This window comes from Prunus avium, chromosome 5 (assembly GCF_965620075.1).
Source record: "Prunus avium chromosome 5, drPruAviu1.hap1.1, whole genome shotgun sequence".
NCBI lineage: Eukaryota > Viridiplantae > Streptophyta > Magnoliopsida > Rosales > Rosaceae > Prunus > Prunus avium.
In genome coordinates, this window is record NC_142288.1 from 548,661 (window position 1) to 571,410 (window position 22,750).

Below are 22,750 nucleotides of genomic sequence, written 5' to 3' on the forward strand. Positions count from 1 at the left end.
ATTCTAGAATCTAGAGAAGGTTTTGCCAATACTCATCATTGTCCTCTATGAAGAAAATGGTGTCGTCGGCGAACTGAAGATGGGAAACCTCCACCAACTCATGACCCTGAAAAAAAACCATGAAACTAATCGGCAGCTTGAGCTTTCTCAATAATTCTGCTTATCACGTGAATTACCAAAGTGAACAGGAAGGGGGAGAGCAGGTCACCTTGTCTCAATCCCCTTGAGGCTCTAAATTTACCTCTAGGTCTTCCGTTAATCGTCACGGAGAAGTTGGCTAACTCCAAACAACCCCGAATCTAATCTCTCCATCTAACCCCGAAGCCTTTCATATTCAAGACCTCATCTACAAATCTCCATTCCACATGATCGTAGGCTTTCTCAAAGTCAATTTTGAACACCAAACCCGACTTGTTAAGCTTTCGACTTTCCTCCACCACCTCATTAGCAATCAAGGCAGCGTCTAGAATCTGCCGATCCTTCATGAAAGCACCCTGAGAGCTAGAAATAGTGCTACCCAAAACTTCCCGCAATCTAGAAGCCAAGACTTTCGACACTATTTTATACAAGCTTGTCACCAGACTGATAGGCCGGAAATCACTAACTTTAATAGAATTCTTCTTCTTAGGAGTGAGGCAGATGAATGTCTCATTCGTAATTGCATTAATTATACCACAATTGAAAAAATCCATCATGACTTTCATAAGATCCTGTTTTACGATCTCCCAACAAGACTGGAAGAGACGCAAGGAAAAACCATCTGGACCTGGCAATTTATCTGCCCCGCAGTCAAAAACAACCCTTTTAACTTCCTCCTCTTCAAAAGGCCTTTCCAACCTATCAGCCTCCTCAGCACTAATAGCACTTGTTGGGGTCTTTTTCCGTCGGAAGACTCATCCGGGCTTGTTGATTCTCGAACCGCCATAGAGTGGTGAATTAAGCCTTCGTTGCCCCTTTTTCTGAGTTAGCGAGGACTAGGCCCAAAGCATCCCGAGGGAAAAGCATGTCCCAGGGGGTACTCTGTTCTTCTTCCAGCAGCTGCGTGTTTGATGTTGACGTTTCCGGCAGCTTGACGAAAAGTTGAAGATGACTTGCTGATGTAGATCTGAGATTATATTAGTTTGGCGTGAGAGCTTGGAGTGTGGGAGCTAAAGATTCACAAGTTTAGCAAATGAGAATGCATGTGCTTGGCTTGGTGTTGGATATGCTTGAGTTTGGGGTGTTGATGATTTGTTCTTTGTGGCTATGGCTATAGCTATGGCTATGGCTATGGGGATTTAAGAGTTTCAAGAGGAGGATGGGAGGAAAAGCTTGAGGCTTGAAGGCTATGGTATTTATAGCTTAGAAGGGTATGAGGAGGAAGGAAAATCTTGGTTGTGATGGTTGAGGAATAGCTGGGATGACTGCTGGAATGCTTGCAGCAACCAAATGGAGAAAGGAAAGTGGTTCGATGGTTGCTGGGGGCTTGAGCAACCAAGAGATGTTGGTTGACAGCTGCTGGGATGCTTGCAGCAGTCAAAAGATGGAGGTTGATGGCTGGGATGGCTGCTGGAATGCTTGCAACAACCAAAAAGAGAAAAGAAGATGAGTTCTCATGGTTGTTGAGAAGCTTGCAACAACCAAGAGAGGCTGATTTTGGCTGGGCAAATGCCTCCCAATTTATAGAGGGGGAAGGCTCTCTTTGGCTTCCAATAGGTAAAAGGAAGTGTTGGAACTAGTTTATTTCCTATGGGTAAAATGGAGCATTGAGACATTTTTATTTCCAATTAGTAAAGCTAAGCATTGGAAAATGACTATTTCCAACGGGTAAAGGGAAGTGTCAGAATTGGCTTGTTTCCAATGGGTAATAGGGAGTGCTGGAAAAGGCTTATTTCCAACGGGTAAAGCTAGGCATTTGGAAAATGACTATTTCCTATGGATAAAAGGAAATGCTTGGAAAATATCTCATTTGCTTACCCACATTGAAGAACTCTAAGTAATGGGCTTGAACTTTGGTGCTCCCAAGTAGCTAGTCCAAAGTCTCTATTATCCAAGAGCTTCCGTGGGCCTTGTGGACCTCCGTAACCTTCCACACCACAATCCCTCATGCAAGCCCCGTAACCACATGACTTGGGTTCATGTAAGCTTGATAGGTGATTGACATATGAAAAATGTATTATTGGCTTTGCATGGCATGGGCACTATTATTTATTTAATGAATTAATTCCCAAAATATAACTTGGATTAACGCATGACCAAAATTATATGTTATATTGGGCCTTAAATGTCTTTGGGCTTCTCGTGACTTTTTTGGGCCTCAACAGCACTCCAATTCAAACCTTCCAAACACCACCCCACCTCAACGTTGCTAGTGTAAAGATTTTTGAAGAAATTAATTATCTCAATTTCAATTTCCTCTTCACTGACAATCACTCCAGAACCTTCTACTTCCAACTTCTCAATAAAATTTATTTTCCTTCTGCCACTTGCCATACAATGAAAAACTTTAGTGTTGCTGTCTCCCTCTCTTGCCCACTGGATTTTTCCCCTTTGTCTCCACTTCACCTCTTCTTTGTGAACTAAATGTCCCCTTTGTCTCCACTTCACCTCTTCTTTGTGAACTAAATCACTCATCGTAAGGTATAAAACTTCTCTTTCTCTTCTTAGATTATTATCTATGAGTTTGGTCTAATATGGGACTAAGAAGATGGATTTGCTAGATAATATTATTTTGTGTTTGATTTATAATATATTTGAATCCAATCATTTTTCCAGATAAAAATTTCTCATACTGATTCATAAATATATTGATAAAATAGATTTTAAAAAGATAATATCTTCAATATATCTTGATGGCATAAAATATAGTTCATTCGAATCCGAACTTCACTATTAAAAATGACACTGAAATTTAAAAGCCTAACCATGTTATAATTTCAATTATTTGAACAACCTAGAACAAAATAATGAAGACATATTTACCAAAACTGATCAGAAAGCTTTTCATTTCAACCAAGTTGATAACAAGATATCCACTGCATCAACACAAGAATTAGAACAAAAGTTTACTGATACCAAAATAACACAACACAAATTAATCAAAATGCAAATTTGTTTCCTGTCTAATTTTTCCTAGGATCACATCAAATCCCTGCAATTGCAAACCACAGAATTTATACAATAGTCAAATTCATGAGTAGAGAAGCAAATGAGAATATAGATTTGTTTGCACAAAACCTATAAAAACACGAACTAAATTTTATTAAACATAAGTTTAACTTGGAGGAAGATGCAGTGTTGTTGTTTATCTCCATTCTCGCAAAATAAGGAAGAGGATCATATTTAGAACTAAATGATACTTAAAACGAACACTCATGCTCACAAATGTCCATCTCCGCATCCAAAACCAACACAATTAAGCAAGAAGAACCATATTCTGAGTTCGACAGGTTAAAATGTGATAATTAACCAATTTCTCCACTGCAACAGACACTATATCATGTATATCAGCAACAAACAAGTAACGAAGCAGAGTTCCCAGTGATATACATGGTTCAGTCTTCAGCTCCATTTATAAAAAGAACCTATCAGCTTTAATCAGTGATATTTACCTGTTAGCGATATGCATGGCTCAGGCTTTAGTCTCCATTTCTTTTTTCGAAGTTTTATGCCATATTGGCATGAGCATTGTTAGTGAAAAGCAATGCCATAGTCAAGCTTCCAAAGTCTAAATGCAGGATGAACTGCACATTGTCTGTTCTGGCTTTGCACTAACACACATGAATCTCACAAATCAGACAATTCAAGCTTCCCAACTGTATATCCCAACATTGAACAGACATTGGCTATATTGCAGGATACAATTTCTTCATAAAGTAGATTGAAAAAATTACAAACTTTACAGTAGAATCAATTCAGAGAACAAGATCATTTACAAGTTTGGTTTAATTTATTAACAAATCAACCTATAACCTATGTACAGTAAATACAGGTCCCAAATTCAAATGGGGGAGGGTCCAACAAGTACCCTGGCTATCAATACAACAGCTATGCCATTTGATTCTATAAGAACCCACTGGAAAAGCAGAAACATCAAGCAAGCAATTTGAGAACCCTTGCCCTCTTTCATTCAGTTCGAAACGCAAGAACGAATTTACAAACTCACCATCATTGTTGCCCCTTCAACGCTTATTACTCTTTTTTGTACTGCACTCTGTTGCATACTGCAACAGCTTGTCATTCATCTCTACCATGTCATCAGTTTCACAAGCTTGATAAGTACCTTGCTTTTGCTGATTGTTTACTCCACTTTCTGTTGGTTCCTGAAAGGATATGCTACGGTAGAGCATGCAATACATGTTTTTAAACCGTACTGGGATATCTGGTGCCACATTTCTTAATTGAAGACACAGATTTAATGACAAGTTGAAGCCTGGGGAAACATATATTCCATCTGGGTTTCTAGTTTCGTTGACAGTGAAGAGTTCTGACCCACGGCAAGGCCTGAAATTTATGTAAATCATAAATGTTAGAATGATGGTGTAAATGGAAAAGAAAAAATCATATAATTAATAAAATGATGTTAATAGATAACCTGACAAAAATTACACAGTTAAAACTGGGTAAAGCATATGATATGCATAGAGAGATTCTCTTATCATGACGTATCCCTCTTAAACATCAAATCAAAAGGAGGGGCAGCTAAGGTTTTCTACTCTCGGTTTGTCCTCTTCCCTTTTACTTTTCATTCCATTTTATAAACTCAAAATCAAGGCCAAATGATGTTGAGAAATCAACAAAAAGATTTCCTAGTTAAAATAAAGAGTCTGACAGCGTACCTGAATTTAAAGAAGTACGTGGCAGTACGGAAAGGGATTTGCATCCATTTCATAAGAATGTCATACAGAAGCTTTAAGCCATCCTTGGGTAGTTGGGATAGTCCTTCCTCATTATGCACTCTGTTTGCCTTACGTTTCAAGCCAGCAATCCCTGAAACCGCATAATTACAAACACTAAGAATATCCCTTGCTTTAGAACCAATCTTACATGCTTGGGTTCTTGACTGCATGTGAAAACAATCCATGGGATTTCTACCCGGCTCCAATAGCAGACATAGATTTCTCCTGGTTTCATGGTTAGTGTTCCCCAACCGTCCAACTAGATTTTGAACCAACATTGCGTCTAAATCTCTCTCTAGAATTCCCAGACCACTATTAGAAATAGTTTTAGTTAGGCTCGGAATGTAGAGAGCAAATCCAGTACAGAAGGCCAACAGCGAACAACTCATTGCAAGTTCCAAAATTATTTTTGAACTCTTGTTGTCCATGTCAATGAAAGATGTTGTAACTAGATCAAATTCTCGTGCTAGCCTCTTCAACTGCAGAGATATTTGATTAATTTTCTGCAAAGATATGTTCTCGACCTTCACAGTATTGGTAGTGTTGTCCTGGTCAAATGGAATGTTTCCCAAAATTTTAACTATATCCACCACAGCCCTTATTACCTTCAATCTTAAGGACAAAAACCAGTGTTGGAAAAAAGAAGTGTGGCCTGTTTTGACATTACCAACTTTTAATGTTTCCAAAGAAGAACAAAGACCATTGTAAGCTGCTGCTAGCTCTTTGCTGTAAATATGCTCCTTGATATTACTCGCTGCATCTTGGCAACCTAAATCATTATTGGAAGGGGTAAGATGTAATTTATGTGTCTCTAACCCTTGTTTCGGTAATAGCAGTAGCTCTAGTTTCCTCTCAGAATCAGCAAATTGAACTAATGACTTCACCCAGCAGCTGCAGGAATTAGAACGAACCTTTAATACTAATTGCTTGAATATAAAAGTCGTGGTCAGCCAATCTCCTTGACACGCATACACCCCGACTTTATAAGCAGGCCAATTATTTTTTTCTGCCAACATCCTCTTTGCACATTCAATGGTACGAAGTTCATGGTTCATTGAGTAATTATCAAGAGATATGCCCTAGTTTTTATCAGGATTGCGACTTCCCTCACTCTCATTTCCCATGTTACCCCAAATTTTTTGACGACGCAGCAACAGAGAGTAGAGTGTGTATGTATAACATTCAAACAAGTTGCTTTGGCATACAAGTTCGACCAGAAGCTTCACTTTGTCAAATACTTCAGTGGAGATGGCACCAGCTTCAGTGAGATTTTCAAGAAAGGTCACTAAAAATCTGTACACCTTAAATAGAAGCTTTGATCTGACAATTCTACTCCTCTCCTTTCAAGTCTACACTATGATGAACAATCGCATCTGTTTCTATTGTCGCAACGAGATTGTCATCCTTATATAACAGAGACTTCACTAAAACAGATATTTGATCCAGCACTAAGACATGTAAATCCGGATATTCTCGGATTACAAGGAAAAGAAGATTGAACAGGCAGTTAACTTGTTGAAACTCAACACTGTCAGCCTGACAAAGATCCAAATTGGCTTCACCAATATGGCGATCTGATCTATGATAAGCAAAATCACCTGAGATGGTTGAAGAGAGGAACAACGCACAAGAGATCCCATCCCTGTACTTCCTTTTAGTCTTCTTGACATATCTACTAAAACAGAAATAGCCAACAGGCTCTCGATCATGATAGGAGATTGGGATGCATTCTCAGCAATGCTTAAAAGCTTCGAAGATTCAAGGACATCAGTAGGTAGATTGGGTGGCATAAATAAAATCATCTGCGAAAATGCTGAATGTGAGACAACATAAATTGAACAACAAATAACAAGTTCATTTGTATGAGTTGAGAAACAACCTTATGTAACGTCTGAAGAACTTCACATAGCATGGATGTTGGAATTTGAGGTTCATCTAGTATGCTTAACAATGTTTTCACAAGATATCCATTTACAGGAACATGACACATTCCTTGACTGAAAATAAAATGTAGGCATCTAACTGCTGTTGCTCGCAGATGAAGAGTTTTTTAATGGCTAAGAAACAAGAGAAGCAGGTCCACCTGCATTGAGATAGCAATAAGAATTATGGGCCAATAATTTTGAGAGAGGGTGGGTGCAACCAAAATAATTACCTGCTGAGATATAAGAATGGTTGACTTGGAAGCAAGTTTTGAGAGGGAAACCAGCATCGCAACCTGGTAATACTCATCTGAGAACTCCAACAGCAATTTTAGACTTGCCTGCAACAAAGCAATGTTCAGTGAACATTAGAATCTAATACAAAAGTGAAAAACTAATATTCTAAATGCAACAATTTCCAATAGAAGTCAGGTAAAAAAATTGAATTATAATTAAACCTTGTAAGCATTATTTGCAAGAGACTGGGAGCACCCAAGTTTGGCAAATAATCGTGCTCCGGCCAACCTTATAGCAGGCAACGTTTCTGGTGAGCTCATCATATGAAGCAGCATCTCCAAGACAACACATGCAAAGTCGTCTGATAACTCAACAAAACATCCTGCTGCAAATAACGCTGCTTGTACCTCCAAGACATGAGAACAAACCATACTAGAAAGCACCAAGTATTGCATACTCGCAGTCGGTTTAGCAAAATGTGCCCAACAGCCAAACAGACCCAAAGCCAAAGCCCGATCTTCAACATCCTCATTGTCAAACACAACCTTAACTCTCCTCAGCAATTCTGCCTGCATATGAACCCGAGTTTCGCACAAAACTCCTTTGTACTCTTTCCGTTTGTTCCTCTTCCTGTACTCAAACAGAAAGGCCTTGACAATACAGACCCTTGTGTGCTTGTCTCCAAATTCGAAGGCATTGGCAAGACGAAGAATGATGGCATTGGAGAAGATCTTGTCCTCCCCAGGAATTAGGTCGAACAAGTGGTAGACAGCTGCAGAAGGGTCTGGTTCTTCACTTAACTGTTGAAGTCTTGGACTGATTTCTGAAATGCCTTCGAGCGATCGACCTGGTTTCTTGGAGCGCAGGGCCTTTTCTAGCTCTATGCTCCATTCCATCACACATGCTGCTGAGTTCCTTTCCATTTCAGCTCAAACTTCAAAATAGAAAATAACTTTAGAATCAGATACGTCCGCACCAAAAGAATTCAAAACAAACTCATAATCCATCAGCAGAGGTTTACAAAATACTAAGAAACTTTTTTTCCCTTTTTGAAGCCTTGAAATAACTTGAAAATATAATCTTTCTCTAATCAATAATGATAAATACAACTCACCATTCAATAGACAAAGGAGATACTCAGCTACATGTTTCAATGATCAATCAAACTGAAGGCACTCAATATCAGTCAACAACAATAGAATCCATCAATGTCAAAACACATTTGAGCTCTTACACACACGTTTAATAGCATTCCTTACACACACGCACGCACACTTGAATTCAGACCTTCCCATCTCTCTGCTTTCAAGCTAGCTAGTAACCTATTGAATGAGATACAAAATCCTTTAACATTTATGAAGTTCTGAATAGTAATTACTGACTCTTAACAGCCCAATATTATATAAAACCAATCCAAAAAGATATAATCACTTTCATAATTGCTGTATTGTATAAAATTTCCACAACATACACACGCAAAATAAAATTCCTTGTCCCAAGAAATAACAATGAGTTGAACATGGCATCATAAAGAAGATAAGAATTAAGAACTAAAGACTGGATGTTAAAAAGCCTAAGATCAATACATTTTTCCCCCAATCGGGGTAAAATAACTCTACCATAAGTGGCAACAAATAGACCCAACTCGACGAAAAATATACAATCATACAATAAAACAGAATGAAAAACCAACGCAATATCTTACAATAAACACCAAACTAGAAACTAATATTCTTCCCAAAAATGTTACATTTTGGAGCCAGGAGCAGAGAATGTTTAAAAATTTAAACTATTTCCTTTTTTGAACTAAAAACTCTATTTTTTCCCTTAATTCCACATTCAGCAGTTTTTTTTTTTTTTTTAAAGGAGACAGTATTATTCAACAAAGAAACAACAAAACACAAGATGGCCAAGGAGGTCACCAAACAATTAGAGGGGTAACCCTCTGCACTACAAGACTACTGCTTTCCAGTCTAGATGGATGAGCTGAAAACTAATCTCCCTAAACTCTGCTGAAACAGAAACCCAAAGTGAAGTCCAGAATCGGATACGATCCCAAAGCTGCTTTATCTCATCTCCAGCCATATCCTCAAAAATCCTCCTATTCCTTTCCCCCCAAATTACCCAAAATATTGCCATCATGGCACAATTTCCCACCACTGATCCCTTCCTCTTACTGCCAAAAAAGTTCAGTCTTGCTTCCAGCACTGCATTACAAGTTGCGTAGTTGCCCCACGTTAGCCCTGCCTCCTGAAATAGCTTAGCCCACAGGGAAGCGGCAATAGGACATAACAAGAACAGATGATCTACGGTTTCACTATATTTTTTGCACATGACACACCAGTTAGGGGAAAAGTACCAGCCAAGTCTTTTCCTTTGAACCAAGTCGCAAGTGTTGACTCTGCCTTGTTTGATTAGCCAAGCTAATAATCTAACCTTATGAGGGGCTTTAGCTTTCCATATTACAGAGGAGGGAGAGTAGGGAGGTGGTTCGGGGTTACCCATCAGATGCCTAGAGAATGACTTACAGGAGAATTCTCCTGAGAACTCCAACTTCCATGCTCTAGTGTCATTTCTGTTCTGAACCAGCACCACGTGTTCCAACCTTAAGAACAGCGTGGACAATTCTTCAATTTCTTCCTCCCTTAGATTCCTGCGAAACCCAAAATCCCAGCTCAGCGGAGAGGAATTTGTGTCTGTGCAGATATCAGCAGTTTTGACCGGTGAGCTTTTTAGGTAATTCAAAATTTCTCATAATAACTAGCATTTGACCCATCAATAAATTTGTTAGCTTTGAGCTCAAAATATAGAAAATTAGGGTTTAGAGATATTACCTCAAGGAGACAGAAAAATCGAGAAAGGGAGACTGAGAGCGGGAGCGACACTCAAAGAGCGAGTCGACTGTGAGAGCGGGAGCGACTGAGTGAGAGCACGTGCGACTGACAGAGAGCGATAGAGAAATCAGGAAGAAGTTGGCCGCGGATTCGGGGAGACGAGGTTGAGAGTGAGAGAGACAGAGAGACCGAGTGCGAGGCGGAATGCAAATATTAAGGGTATTCAGGTCATTAACATATATCTGTATATATATGTATAGAATTTTCAGATTTCAATTTAGCCCCAAAATTTCAAGTTTTCGGATTTCAATTTGGGCTTACAAGAGTCAAACAATATGAGGTAAAATATTTTCTGATAATTTTCATTCTCCAAAAAAAGTATTTATATTACAAGTGTGAAAACCCAGTAGGGTTAGGCCACTTCCAGAAGCCCCCTAAGAGCGACTCCAGCGGTAAGCTGGGCCAGGGGCTGGGGGGAAAGAAGAAAAATGAAGTTCCAGCGGTCAGCCCAAGCCCGGGGAGTGGGTCCCAACAAGTCGGGCTGGCCTGAAGGCCAGTTCAGCCTGAGGTCCAAAACGAGGGTTGCTGACGTCAGCAACAAATTTTTAAAAAAAAAATTCAGATTTTTTAAAAATAAATACTTAGTTATATTTTTCACTTCCCACACCAAAAATCTTTTTAAAAAATTTTGCCCAAATTAATTATTGAGGTAAAAAAATTTGTGAAAAAAACAAAAAAATGAATAGTAATTGCCCTTAGCCATGGCAACGGGTGGAAACACAAAATACTATTTGTAAGGGCAACCACTATTCATGTGAATAGTGCCTGCCCTAGCTCCCCCCTTGCCATGGCTAAGGGCAAATGGGTGGAGTTGCTCTAAGGCTCGGACTGGGGGGGTGGGGAAGAGCCGAAAATCAAGTTCTAGCAACAAAGGCTGGCTCGGGCAATTCGTGAGGTCCACGAACCTGGGCTGGCCCGAAGGCAAGGGGAGCCCGAGCACGAGTCCGAAAGAGCGGCTGACGTCATTGCTAATGCCAACGTGACGCCAGAGTGCAACGCACGTGCCAACATTAAAAAAAATTTGTTGTGCATGCATCAGCTTTCCCCCAACGGATCTATGCCATGTGGCGTGTTCTGGTCCTTCCAATTCCTTTTGTCATCCAATCCAACGGCTTGGAATTTTTCAAGGCAAAAAATTATGAAAAAAATTTGGAATTTTTTTTTAAAAATACCCAAAAAATACTGAATTTTTTTCTATAAATACCAATCCCTACTCTTCACTTTTAACAACAAATACTTGTACATCTTCTCCTTCTCCAACTATTATTCACTTTCTACTCAATATTTTTTTCACTTTCAAGTTTAATTTTTCTCTATCATTATGGCTTTTTCTCAAGAAACCAGAGGGGCATGGACCATCATGGAAGATGTCTTGTTGTGTGAGTGTTGGGTCCAAATTAGTCATGATCCTATATCGGGTAATGAGATGAAATTCAGTCAAATGTGAAAAAAAATTCATCACGAATTTGTTGAAAGATCGGGTTCCACCCGTACGGAAATGGCATTGTCTAGTCAGTGGAAAATTCTCAACAAAAAGTTGGGGAAATGGAGAGATGCCCTCACAAAAGCGATGGATAACCAAAGAAGCGGGGAAAATCTCAGCGATGAGGTAAATTATTTGTAATTTTCATTTTATTAATTTTAATGTCCTATTAATTTTAATTTAAATGTTTCTTGCAATTTGTATATTTTGTTAATATTTCTTGTATTTCCATATTTTTTTAAATGTTTCTTGCAATTTTTATATTTTGTTAATATTTCTTGTATTTCTAATATTTATTTAAATGTTTGTTGCATTCTCTATATTTTGTTAATATTTCTTGGATTTTCATTAATATGTTTATCTTTTTTGCATTACCAATATTTTTTTTATGTTCCTTGCATATTCAATATTTTTTTATATAGATTGTGCAAGCTCAAATGTGGTATGGTGCTACTGGACAAGGGAAAAAAACTTTCAACCATACCCAATGTTGAGAGGTGGTGAAGCATTGTAAGAGATTTAGCATTATTCCAACGGCTCCACCGGTGGTGTTAAACGAGACGCCACTCCATGATTCACAAGCTTCGGATTCGCCTATGGAATCCCCTATGGTGAAGACTCACCCATTCAAAGGGAGCCGAGGCCAATTGGGGGGAAGGCGGCGAAGGCAAAGAGAGGAAATAATTGTAAAAGTAATGCCTCTAAATTTTTGGAGGAAATTGCAAGGCAAAGCCCCTTGAGAATTGAAATAGACAGGAAAGCCCAAGAAGATGATAGGGCAATGCAAATAGAATTTGCTAAAGAAAGGGAGTATGTACGCAAAGAAAATGAAGATAAGAAGGATCGGGAAACCATGGCCATGGATACAAGCCATATGTCTCTTGAAACAAAACAATTTTGGAAGCTAGAACGAAAGGCTATTATGAGACGAAGACTTTTTCGTGATGATGGACCTAGCAACACGGATTGGTTAAATGATGGAAACCCTTAAGTTAGTTTGCTTGCCTTTTCATTTCATTGTATTTTAATGTTTTGTTTTAAAAATTAGTTGTAATTCATGTATTTTATTTTATTAGTAGTATTGGTTTTCTTTGAGTTACCAAAGAAACTATTAAATAAAATTCCTTTTTATTCAAATCATTCCATTCATAAATAACTAACCACAACCAAAGCATTAAAAATATAAAAACAAACAAACCACAACCAAAGCATAAAAAAACCAAACATAACTAAACATAAAACATAAACATTAAAATCTTAAAAAATATCTTGACTTCACTTCATTCACCGTCATTGCCTTTCACCGCCCATAAATGCTCCATTAAGTCAATTTGATGGCGTTCATGAATATATGACGATTGCATCTCCGTATATCAATCAATCATACGGCTCATGAAACGACCATCTCTAACCAACGGTTCATGCTCCAATGGTTCTCCATTTTGCCCTATGGGTTTTTCATAAATTCTTGTCAAGACCATGTTCATGGGATTCGGTTCATACACCTTTTCAGCCTCGTAATCATACTCATCCTCCACAATCATGTTATGGAGGATGATGCATGTCATCATTATGCTCCTTAACACCTCCTCATCAAACATACGCGCCGCACCCCTAAGACCATCTCCAACCATGTTGGGGCTAAACTCAAATTTCCACCCTCTAAAATACAACTATTCATGTATTGCCCGGACTCAAAATATTTTTTCCTCCAACCTTGCAGACTCAAAATTTGAGTCTGTATATTTATTAAATTGTTTCAGAATAGTTTAACTCTATTTTTCTATTGTGGTTAATTTTTCTTAAGTTGATTTTTTTTTATAGCTTCATAATTTATTTTTCTGAACATTTTAACCTAAAAAAATTATAATTTCACTTAAAATTTGATTTTAGTGGATTATGTAATAAATGGGTAGGTATTTATAGAATTTGGAATGAGTTTTAAAGTTGAATCTCATGTAGATTAAGAAATAATATAATTTTGACTATTGGATTTAATTTGGGTCATTGGATATATTTTTTTTTCCGTTAAAATCAGTCTTGGACAATCTGGGCCGTTAGATTAAGCTTACATTTAAAAAAACAAATTACAAAAGTATATTAAATGTAGATGTTGGATCTCAACGAGTATTTGAATTAAACACAACATGCAGCCAACATTTAAAGGAAGAGGCAGACTTCTCCTGCAAACGGGCCCCACTCAATTTGCACCAGCACGTGGGCTATTTTGAGGCTTGCTTTTGGGCAGAGTTTGGGCCCACAAAAATTATAAGTCCAGGCAATACTTGGGGTGGAATTCCACCCAAGATTTGAGATTTCTCAAATTTCCACCTCCCAAAATACATGGGTTGGAGAAGTTTTTTGGACTCAAAACCTATAATTTGGGTTTCCACCCATTGGGTTGGAGATGGTCTAATGATCGCCCACCGAGCTTGGAGGATACCAAAGCATCTCTCCACATCTTTTCTGTATTTCTCTTGATATAAGGCAAACAATTTTTGCTTTCGGGTTTGGGGATGCGGAAGTGTTTTCACAAATGTTGTCCACCTCGAGTAGATGTCGTCAGCTAGATAATACCCAATCTGGTAGACGGTATTGTTGATTTGATAGGTGATTTGCGGGGCTTCTCCTATCAAAACATCGTTGAACACCGGGGATTGACCTAGGACGTTCAAGTCATTTTGAGATCCAGCAACTCCGAAGAAGGTGTGCCAAACCCATGTATCGAATCCTACAACGGCTTCAAGGATGATGCTTTTTTGGCCTTTCCGATTCTCGTAATCGCCTTGCCAAGCAGTTAGGCAATTTTTCCATTGCCAGTGCATGCAGTCGATGCTACCAATCATTCCTGGAAAGCCTCTAGCTTTGGCTTTCTGTAGAAGTCGTTGCAGGTCCCTGGGCGTAGGTTTGCGCAGGTAGTCCCTAGTGTACAAAGTTTCGACTGCATCACAAAATCTAACCAAACACTCCAAAGCAGTGGACTTCCCCATCCGAGCAATCTCATCCACTTGATCAGTAGATGCACCATATGCCAACATTCGTATAGCAGCTGTGAACTTTTGTTCAGGAAGTAGTCCCAAAACACCAGCACAATTTCTCTTTTGAACAAAGTATTCATCATAATTGCAAATATCATTGAACAAATGTTGTTGCATTCTATATCGCCCTCGAAAATGAACATCAGAGTACAGAGAAGTTGGAATAAAATAATCTTCCATAAGATTCTTACTCCGAGAATGCCTATGTCTATCAACATTCGGTGCACGGCCTTCATGTGAACCACGACTGCTCTGGTTTTCTTCATCAAACAAAGCCACAACCATGAAAATTTGCTGATCTAGTTCTCTCTGCATTCTTTTGCTTGCAGCTCGTCTACGCCTTCTTTCTCTTATTTCTCGTTCTTGCCTCTCCAAGACCTCCTCCATGTCTGCCATTGAGAATGGAATATGGAATCTGAAATCTAAAATCTGAGAAAAGAAATTTTTGAGAAGATGTAGTGTGAGAGGTTTGTGAGCTGAGCCTTAGTTTTATAGAAAAATTTAGGTCGATAGACATGACACGTGGCGCAATTTTATAGGGTGAAAATCTTATCTGAAATTTGAAATTCAGATGAAATTTATCTGAAAAGTTGAACTTCAAATTAAATTTATCTAAAATTTGAAATTCCTATGACACGTGGCGCAATTTTATATGGTGAAAATCTTATCCGAAATTTGAAATTTAGATGAAATTTATCTGAAATTTGAAATTCAGATGAAATTTATATGAAATTTAAAATTTGAAATTTATCTGAAATTTGAAATCTTATCCGAATATTTTATCACAAAATCTCATCCGAAAATATTGTCCAAATTAATTATTTAGGTAAACAAATTTGTGAAAAAAATAAAAAATTGAATAGTACTTGCCCTTTGCCATGGCAACTGCTGGAAGTGCAACTTACTTTTTGCAAGGGCAGACACTATTTATGTGAATAGTGTCAACCCTAGCCCCCGCCCCCCCCCCCCCCCCCCCCTTTGCCATGGTTTGACTGCTGGAAGTGCCCTTATACAAGGAAACAAATAAACTCCTAATTACACAAGATTTGTACAAAAGAGAACAAAAGAGAAAGAAATAAAATCCTAATAGAATATGAAATAAATCTCTTAGTAGAATTAGGATCTTGCCAACAACAAGACTACAATGATGATGAAGATGCTAATGGAGGCTTTGAAAGACAATGAGGCCACGGCTCAAGAGGCTCTCGAGTTGTTGATCGAATTGGCCAGGACCGAGGTTGGTTCGAGGTCGGTGATGGAAAGGAAAGGGAGAGAGAGAGAGAGAGAGAGAGAGAGAGAGAGAGATAAAGAGAGCGGAAGGAAGAGAAAAGGAGAGAATGGGTTTTTTTTTATTTTTAATTTTTTTTAAATAATTTTTTTTAATTTTTTTTTTTAATACATCAGCCCCAATTAAATATCCCTAATTAAATATAGATATTTTTTAGGTCAAAATCCCTAATTAAATTTAAATATTACAATAATTATTTTTTAGTGTAACACCACTAAACATAGGTCTTCACTAGTTTTACAATCCAGCTTCTTAGTCCCACACAACACCAAACGTAGGTCAGTACTTAATCCAACTTAGGCCAATCCGAACTAATTCTAGACAAAGAATATGACAACACGTCACTCGAAGCTTGACATGACAAGCTAAGCCTAGTACTAAAAAAAGTATTTAAGATGTCATGTGCTCTTCCGTGTTTTTCAGAGTACAAATTAGATTTGATTGAGTGAATGAATTTTTCATCTTTTGTCCCGTCGGTGGAACACGTCACTCGCCCAGTCACATGCAAATAAAAGGATTTCATGTATTAGGCTGGTACTAATGCGAGACCTCTCTTGTTTATATATGACTTAACGGGTGATATGTTCCTCTGCTGGATTCAAGAATTTCTCTATATAAAGAGGTTCAATTATATTGTTTAATTTCTTGCTCAATCTATGTTCTTTAACACTTCCTCTACGACCCTTCGTAGAAACATGCTCCTTCAATTTGATTATTCTTAGAAAGTATAGACAAGCAACAAAAAAGAGAAAATTTTGGCTACCAACCAAAAGAACCATATTTATTGGTGTTAAGCAACCAAAACATAATTTAGATTATTATAAATAAACCCAATCCTAGATATGTATTTATAAAAAAACCCAAACACTATTTAAACATAGAAACACACCCAAAATCAACCCCAAAATCAACAATTGTATATTTTTTGGGTGTGTTTATAAATGGGTTTTGAGTGTGTGTAATGATGGGTTTTGGGTGTGTTTATAAAGTGTTTTGGGTGTTGGGTTTTTTTATAATTTCAGCCCCCATTTTGGGGTGTTTTAGTGAAACTCCCAACATAATTAAGAGGCAGAAAGTTTAGCCTTTTATGAAAATTTGCAACTCCATACTTTAAGTTGGTGACATTTTGATGACACTTGAGCTCTAGCTATTAATATTACACCTGCAAAACCAAAGATTGCTCAAATTTAAACTAAGGGAACACTCAAATTGTGCAAACTAGCTAGCTTTTCCTGTTGCACATGTTGAGCTAAAATTGCCATGGACATCATTTAAGTTCCACAAACCATCCCACGGAAAATTGTCCTCATTATTAGATGCTTCAGGCACAGACACGTTGCCATTGAGCATGGAATAGTAGAAACCTTGCTCCTGATGATTAGTTGTGTGATGAGGATATGTACTTGTAGTCTCCATGTCTTGCTTAACTTGAGGGCCAGAAGCATGGCATTTTATTGTCATTATTTTCATCCAACAAGGCCATGATTCTTTTCACCTCTTCTTGATTCATTTGCAAATGTTGTTGTTGTTGTTGTTGCTGCTGCTGATTGTGAAATTGCTTCCTCGTCAAGAAGCTATTTTTCTCCTTTTTAGGGGAATCGGAAGGCACTTTTTCCTTTTTCTTGAAATGGGTTCTCCAGCAGTTCTTGATCTCATTGTCAGTCCTTCTAGGCAAGCTTCTTGCAATTGTTAACCACCTGAATTTTTTCAAAAGCTGAAACTAAGCTCACTTGATGTATAATTTTACTATCTGAAAATTAGATAGTTAAATTCAAAAAATAAACTTGCAAGCACACAAGGTTAATGCAATATAGCCAAGGCAAGTACAAGGTCGTTCCCACAGAGACTGAATAAATTCTTAAGTTGTTGTGAATTATACACTTATTTAAATTCTAAATTACTCTAGACACCCTAACTAATAAATTTAAAACTAATGACTCAACTAAAAATTAAAGGAGTTTTGAAAGTTGGTTTTGAAAGATTTTCTTTAAAAGAAGTTGAAAATAAGAAAATTAAAAGACACAAATTGTTGTCTTGGTGAACTAAATAAGTTTGTGAAAGATTTTAAAGAAGCTTACCAAGACAACAATTTCACCACAATTCCTCTTATCCAAACCTTAGCATGCATGCTATCAAAATTCCCAAGTTATGTTAATAATTAGTTCTCCAAAATTATGATTAACTCTTTTCACAACAATTAACCATTTCTTCTTACACGCAATTTATCCTTGGCGTGAGGCATAAATATAAACATATAAAAAGACCTTAGGTTCAATGAGAACTTCACACAATCACACAAACCCCTAAGAGTATGGTATTTACCTTAGGCGCATTTATGAATTTAATCACAAGAAGCAAAACTCATATTAGGCATGACATATACCCTAACATGCATCAAATTATTAACCAAAAACCTAGATGGTAGCTAAGCATCAAGATCATTAGTTAAGAAAATAAGCACAGTGATTAAATTTCAACAGCATGGAAATTCTAATAGCATGACATAACTAAGCTTTGAATAATTAGAAAAGGGTTACAATTGTGTCTAAGTAAAAGAAAATTAGTTACTCATAATCATGGTAACAAAGCAAAAATAAAACATGGAGAAAGAGATAAGAAAAACCCTTAGAGTTTAGAGGCACAGTCGCTTTTCCTTTATACACGGTTGAATTCCGAAATTTCTGGTATATATCCTTCGAGCCCCTCAACCTCTGCTCTAAAAGGAACCTAAAACCTAGTTAGAATGGGCCTAAACAAGTGGCCTTACACGAAGACTTGATTTCCAAGTCAGTTCCTAACTAGAAAAGGTAATTAAAACTAAGTGTTGAGGCCCAAAAAATCAAGGGTTGGGCCAAATAAAATCTCGGCCCAGTGCGATACCTTATTAAGAAGAGACCCGATTTGGAGCATGCGAAAGTTCGTCATTCACGCTTGCACGAGTCACGATCCACGCGCCATGCCAAATAAATATGTAATCCACCACGCGCCATGCCGAAAATCATTATTATTACACCTAGCCACGCTACAAGCTTAAGTGGGCCCAAGCCATGCAAATGCCCGGGGCTTGCTAAGTGGGTTGTGGTATGGATGGTAACGAGTTTTCATGAGGCCCATTGATGAGCTGAGAAATGGAAGTTTTGGGCTGCTTGGAAGCCCCAAAACTCAAGCCCATTTCTTGAACCCAAATATATGGGTAAGCATAAAGGAGAGAAAAAAGCCCAATACTCTAGAAGAGATAGCCCAATATTTTAGGAAAAATTAGCTCATCATCTCAATAAAAATGGTCCATCACTTAGGAGGTTGGCCCATTCCCTTAATACACTAACCCATCACCTTAGGAAAGCCCAAGCAACCAAGAAGAAAATATATGCAATCTCCAGCACATGGCTGGAGACAAAAGCCTCGACAAAAGCCAAAGCTGCCTATGTATGTGAACTGCTAGGAGGCTCCAGCACATGGGCAAAGCAAACCTTAAGGCAGATAGTTCAAAAAACCAAAGGATATTGGCGCACGCAAGAGAAAAGGCAGCCTTCAGACCAGCCAAAGTTATCTATCTCCTTCCTTTACCAAACCTTGCCATGAAATAGGGGAGGAAAGAAGGAAAGGTGATAATCAAAGATAGGAAATCAACACTAAAGCAGCTGTGGGAAAAGCCTTAGAGCTCCCAAAAACCTTGTCTTTGTGTGTTTGGACAGAAAAGGATTTCACAAAATAGGATGAGTCAAAGGGAGAGAAGAGAAATGAAGGAGGAGACTTGGCAAAATTGGAGAAAAGCCATTAGGGTTTCTTGGGAAGGAGGAGCTTCCAGCGGCTATAAAAGGGGATGTCTCCTACCCATTAAAAGCAACTCAATCGAAGGCAAGCAAACCAGACCTAGAGAGCAAGCATCATCTCCCACTCCTGGAACCCTTCAATTTTGAGCCATATTCCTCCATCTCCTCCAATTTTCTCTTATGGCAAGCGATTCCAAATCTTGACAGAGTTTTCGTCAAGTTGCCAGAAACTACTCAACACACCCATTATACCCCCCATCTCTCTCTCTCTTCAACAAACCTTCTTAGAATCCCTTCCCCCTTTCCTTAGAAGCCCTGTTTCTCATAGGAATTCACAGCCCTCAATCTCTTTAATGCTAAACTCTTGATTGCTTTGCTCCCATGCCACAAGCTTCTCATGCCAAGCTAAGAATTTATTTGTAAGCGACCTTTTTTTGGTTGTGAAGATAATCAGGGTGCTTCCTAAGGCTCCACTACCCTTTCGAAGCATTCTTGAGGTTTGATTCTTGAACTCAGACCCAGGGGCAATTTTCACACATTTAGCTCTTTATAGCAGCCCAGGCCCGCAGTAGCTTCCGGAATGAAAAAACCCCTACACTAAGTCTCCTAAAACTTCCAGGAAACTGCACGTGATCCTCTTTGAAAATGCGATTTGAACACCTTCCTGACTTCTGAAAATTGCGTACGACCACACTTTGGAAATCTCTGGATGTCTTCTTTTCAGCCATATGTTGTGTGCCTCAATTTGATGTCGTATGACGAGTTATGACCAAAATACCCCTGCTGACTTAGTATACTCCGAGAATTAATTTAGGCTGAGTTGTCTAATTAAAAATGGGCACCTTAGCAGTCTTCAAAAATTATGAAAATATTCATGGACAAACTTCAAGATGCTATCTTCCATCTCTAATTGGAATCATGTCAAACTCTATTATGAGGAATATTTGGCGAATTTATACATTTCATGGCTCATAATCTGCAAAACCAGAAAATGACTAAAATCAACATCTTTAGTCAAAATTAATTCACAAAACTAAGTAAAAAGGATATAAAATCATGTGAAATTATGAACATATCATCACTAAAACAGGAAAAAGAACAAAGAAGAAGAAGAAGACATACCTATTCCCCAATCTAGCATGTAGCTCTACAATGATGCTCTCTTCATGTGGAGTTATTTGCCCCCTCTTAAGTTCTGGCCTCAAGTAATTCACCCACCTCAATTTGCAACTCTTTCCATTCCTTTACAGTCCTATATTATCAAATTATAAATTTATGCTTTTGTTAACCCTAATTAGACATAATACAAACTGTATCTAATTAAGAATTAAGCTATAACTAGTAAGTGTTTATCTAAAAATACCTACAAGCCTAGCAACATAATTCCATCTTCCGTCACCATGAAGCTTTACATACTCAATAAGCAACTGATCTTCCTCAGCAGTCCAGGGTCACTTTCTCCAACCCTCCTCTTCTATTATACCCCAACCCATATGATGACTTGCCATATGTGTTTGCTTTGCTTATAAAGTTATGGCTTCAGAAACCCTATGGCATTTTTTCTTATGTTTGATTGCATATTTATATATCTGCAGCTTAACCATTAGCCCCCTAGTTTCTTCCATCAGTCAATTTACTGGCATTTTCAAATCCTACCTATGCTTTCGACTTTTTTAATTACTAGAGGGCCAATGGGCTTGCACCTGGTGCTGAATTTACTTACTTCTTAAGGAGATTGTTTCAAAGTAATCACAATAAAATCAGAAATTAAATCATTTAAATATACTTTGGGGCTACTATCGTAAAGGAGAAATTATAGAATACTATGGGTGGACGACATGGTTTATTTTTCCCCTTTCAAGGAATAAAATAAAAAAATATCCACTTATATTTGTTTCACCCATTTTGGTTTGGTTCTTGTGATGGTAGGGTAAAAATCCCCATTGACCTGGAAACCATTTGTAGTCAACAAATCAACTTTCTTTTGTGTTTGAGCGTGCCACTGTTAGCAGTATAAAAAAAAACCCCCTAACAGACTTAGAAAACGTAATAACTTGCGCCCCAAGTTACTGACTTGATCAAACGATTGTGAATTTGGGTGAGGAATATCTCCCATGTAAATTCTTTTCTTGCCTCAGACTGGTGAGGACTTCATAATTTATCACAGTAAAAACAATTGGTAATTATGGCTAAAATAAAAACTGGAAAATAAGTCAAACTGTTTGAAATAAAAACTAGCTATTGAGCAATATCAAAACAAATGAAAATTGCCAATTCTGGAAGGACAGAACATTGGACTTTGACTTCTGCCTATTTTGGCAAACCGGGCTGGACTGGAGGTTCAGTTGGGAATCGATACCAATGTCGAAATTGGCAGAGCTTTAATCTGTTCTGGCCATGGAGAGGCCTGCTGGATGGGCAGAATTGATATTTCTTCAGTCTGGATTGGACTAGAAGTGGCTGAATTGATGATTGCTAGCCTGGAGCTGCACCACAGTACCTGTTTTGCTTGATTATGAATCAACCAAGAGCTATTCTGGCAATTATGAGCGCTCGAAACGTCCTTGTAAATTTGTTGAGGTTTTCATGTTTTGAAAAACCCAAGTTCTGCTTAATTTGGCTTGAGCTGAACCAAATTTGTAACGATAGAAAGCTGAATGCTGCTTGACTCTTCTGAATTGGATCGTATTTGCAACGAGAGAAACCTCATTCTTCTCTGCTGGTGACCTGTTTTTCTAGGCTGGATTGGAATCAGAAACCTGAGTTTCGCCTGTTTTGCTGAAACTGGATGGCTTTTGCAAGCTAGATAACTTGATTGATTCTGAGTTTGAAGGCTTTTGAGATCATATGATCTTTGATTTTTTTCAGTTTTGACTGAGAGTTTTTGTTGGATTGTTGAATGTTGATTTTTTGATTATTGGAGATGTCCTTTGTGAACTCTCATCCTTCTGAATTTATAGGCAAAGTCCAAAGACGTTTTATTCCTTGATACCTAGGAGTCACTTGCTGCAAAATTCATTTAACTATTGCAAAACCCAGCTTGTATAGTCGAGACCTTGGTGGTATTTTTGCCTGTCAATCCGAATTGTCATGATGACTGATTCCCTTTGGCTCTACTTTCTGCCCATTCCTACCAATTCCCTGGAATTCCTCTGCCCTATTCAGCTTTATGAATGGGTTCACGTGGGCTTTTGTGCTAGTGGAGAAAAATCTATTTTCCTGTCTGTTGGTCTGGGAA

The 22,750-nt window shown here is 38.0% G+C and overlaps 1 protein-coding gene and 2 pseudogenes across 2 annotated transcripts; all 3 read right to left on the bottom strand.

Annotated features, from left to right (window-relative positions):
* Positions 1 to 3,827: 3,827 nt before the first annotated feature.
* LOC110764560 (uncharacterized) lies at positions 3,828 to 10,085 on the bottom strand (annotated as a pseudogene). Its single transcript, XR_015835954.1, has 6 exons — positions 9,871 to 10,085; positions 7,258 to 9,732; positions 7,033 to 7,140; positions 6,757 to 6,960; positions 4,818 to 6,679; positions 3,828 to 4,482 (listed from the first exon to the last, which is right to left on the bottom strand). The product of XR_015835954.1 is annotated as an uncharacterized LOC110764560 (transcript).
* Positions 10,086 to 13,635: 3,550 nt separating this feature from the next.
* On the bottom strand, positions 13,636 to 14,838 carry LOC110764561 (uncharacterized). The gene has a single exon (XM_088253307.1). The coding sequence runs from the start codon at positions 14,836 to 14,838 to the stop codon at positions 13,636 to 13,638; it is 1,203 nt and encodes a 400-aa protein (XP_088109433.1).
* A 2,119-nt stretch (positions 14,839 to 16,957) lies between these two features.
* Positions 16,958 to 21,020, bottom strand: LOC110764562 (uncharacterized; annotated as a pseudogene).
* Between the last annotated feature and the right edge of the window lie 1,730 nt (positions 21,021 to 22,750).

Excerpts from the sequence above, each read along its gene's own strand:
- LOC110764561 (XM_088253307.1), bottom strand. The coding sequence starts at position 14,838 with ATGGAGGAGGTCTTGGAGAGGCAAGAACGAGAAATAAGAGAAAGAAGG.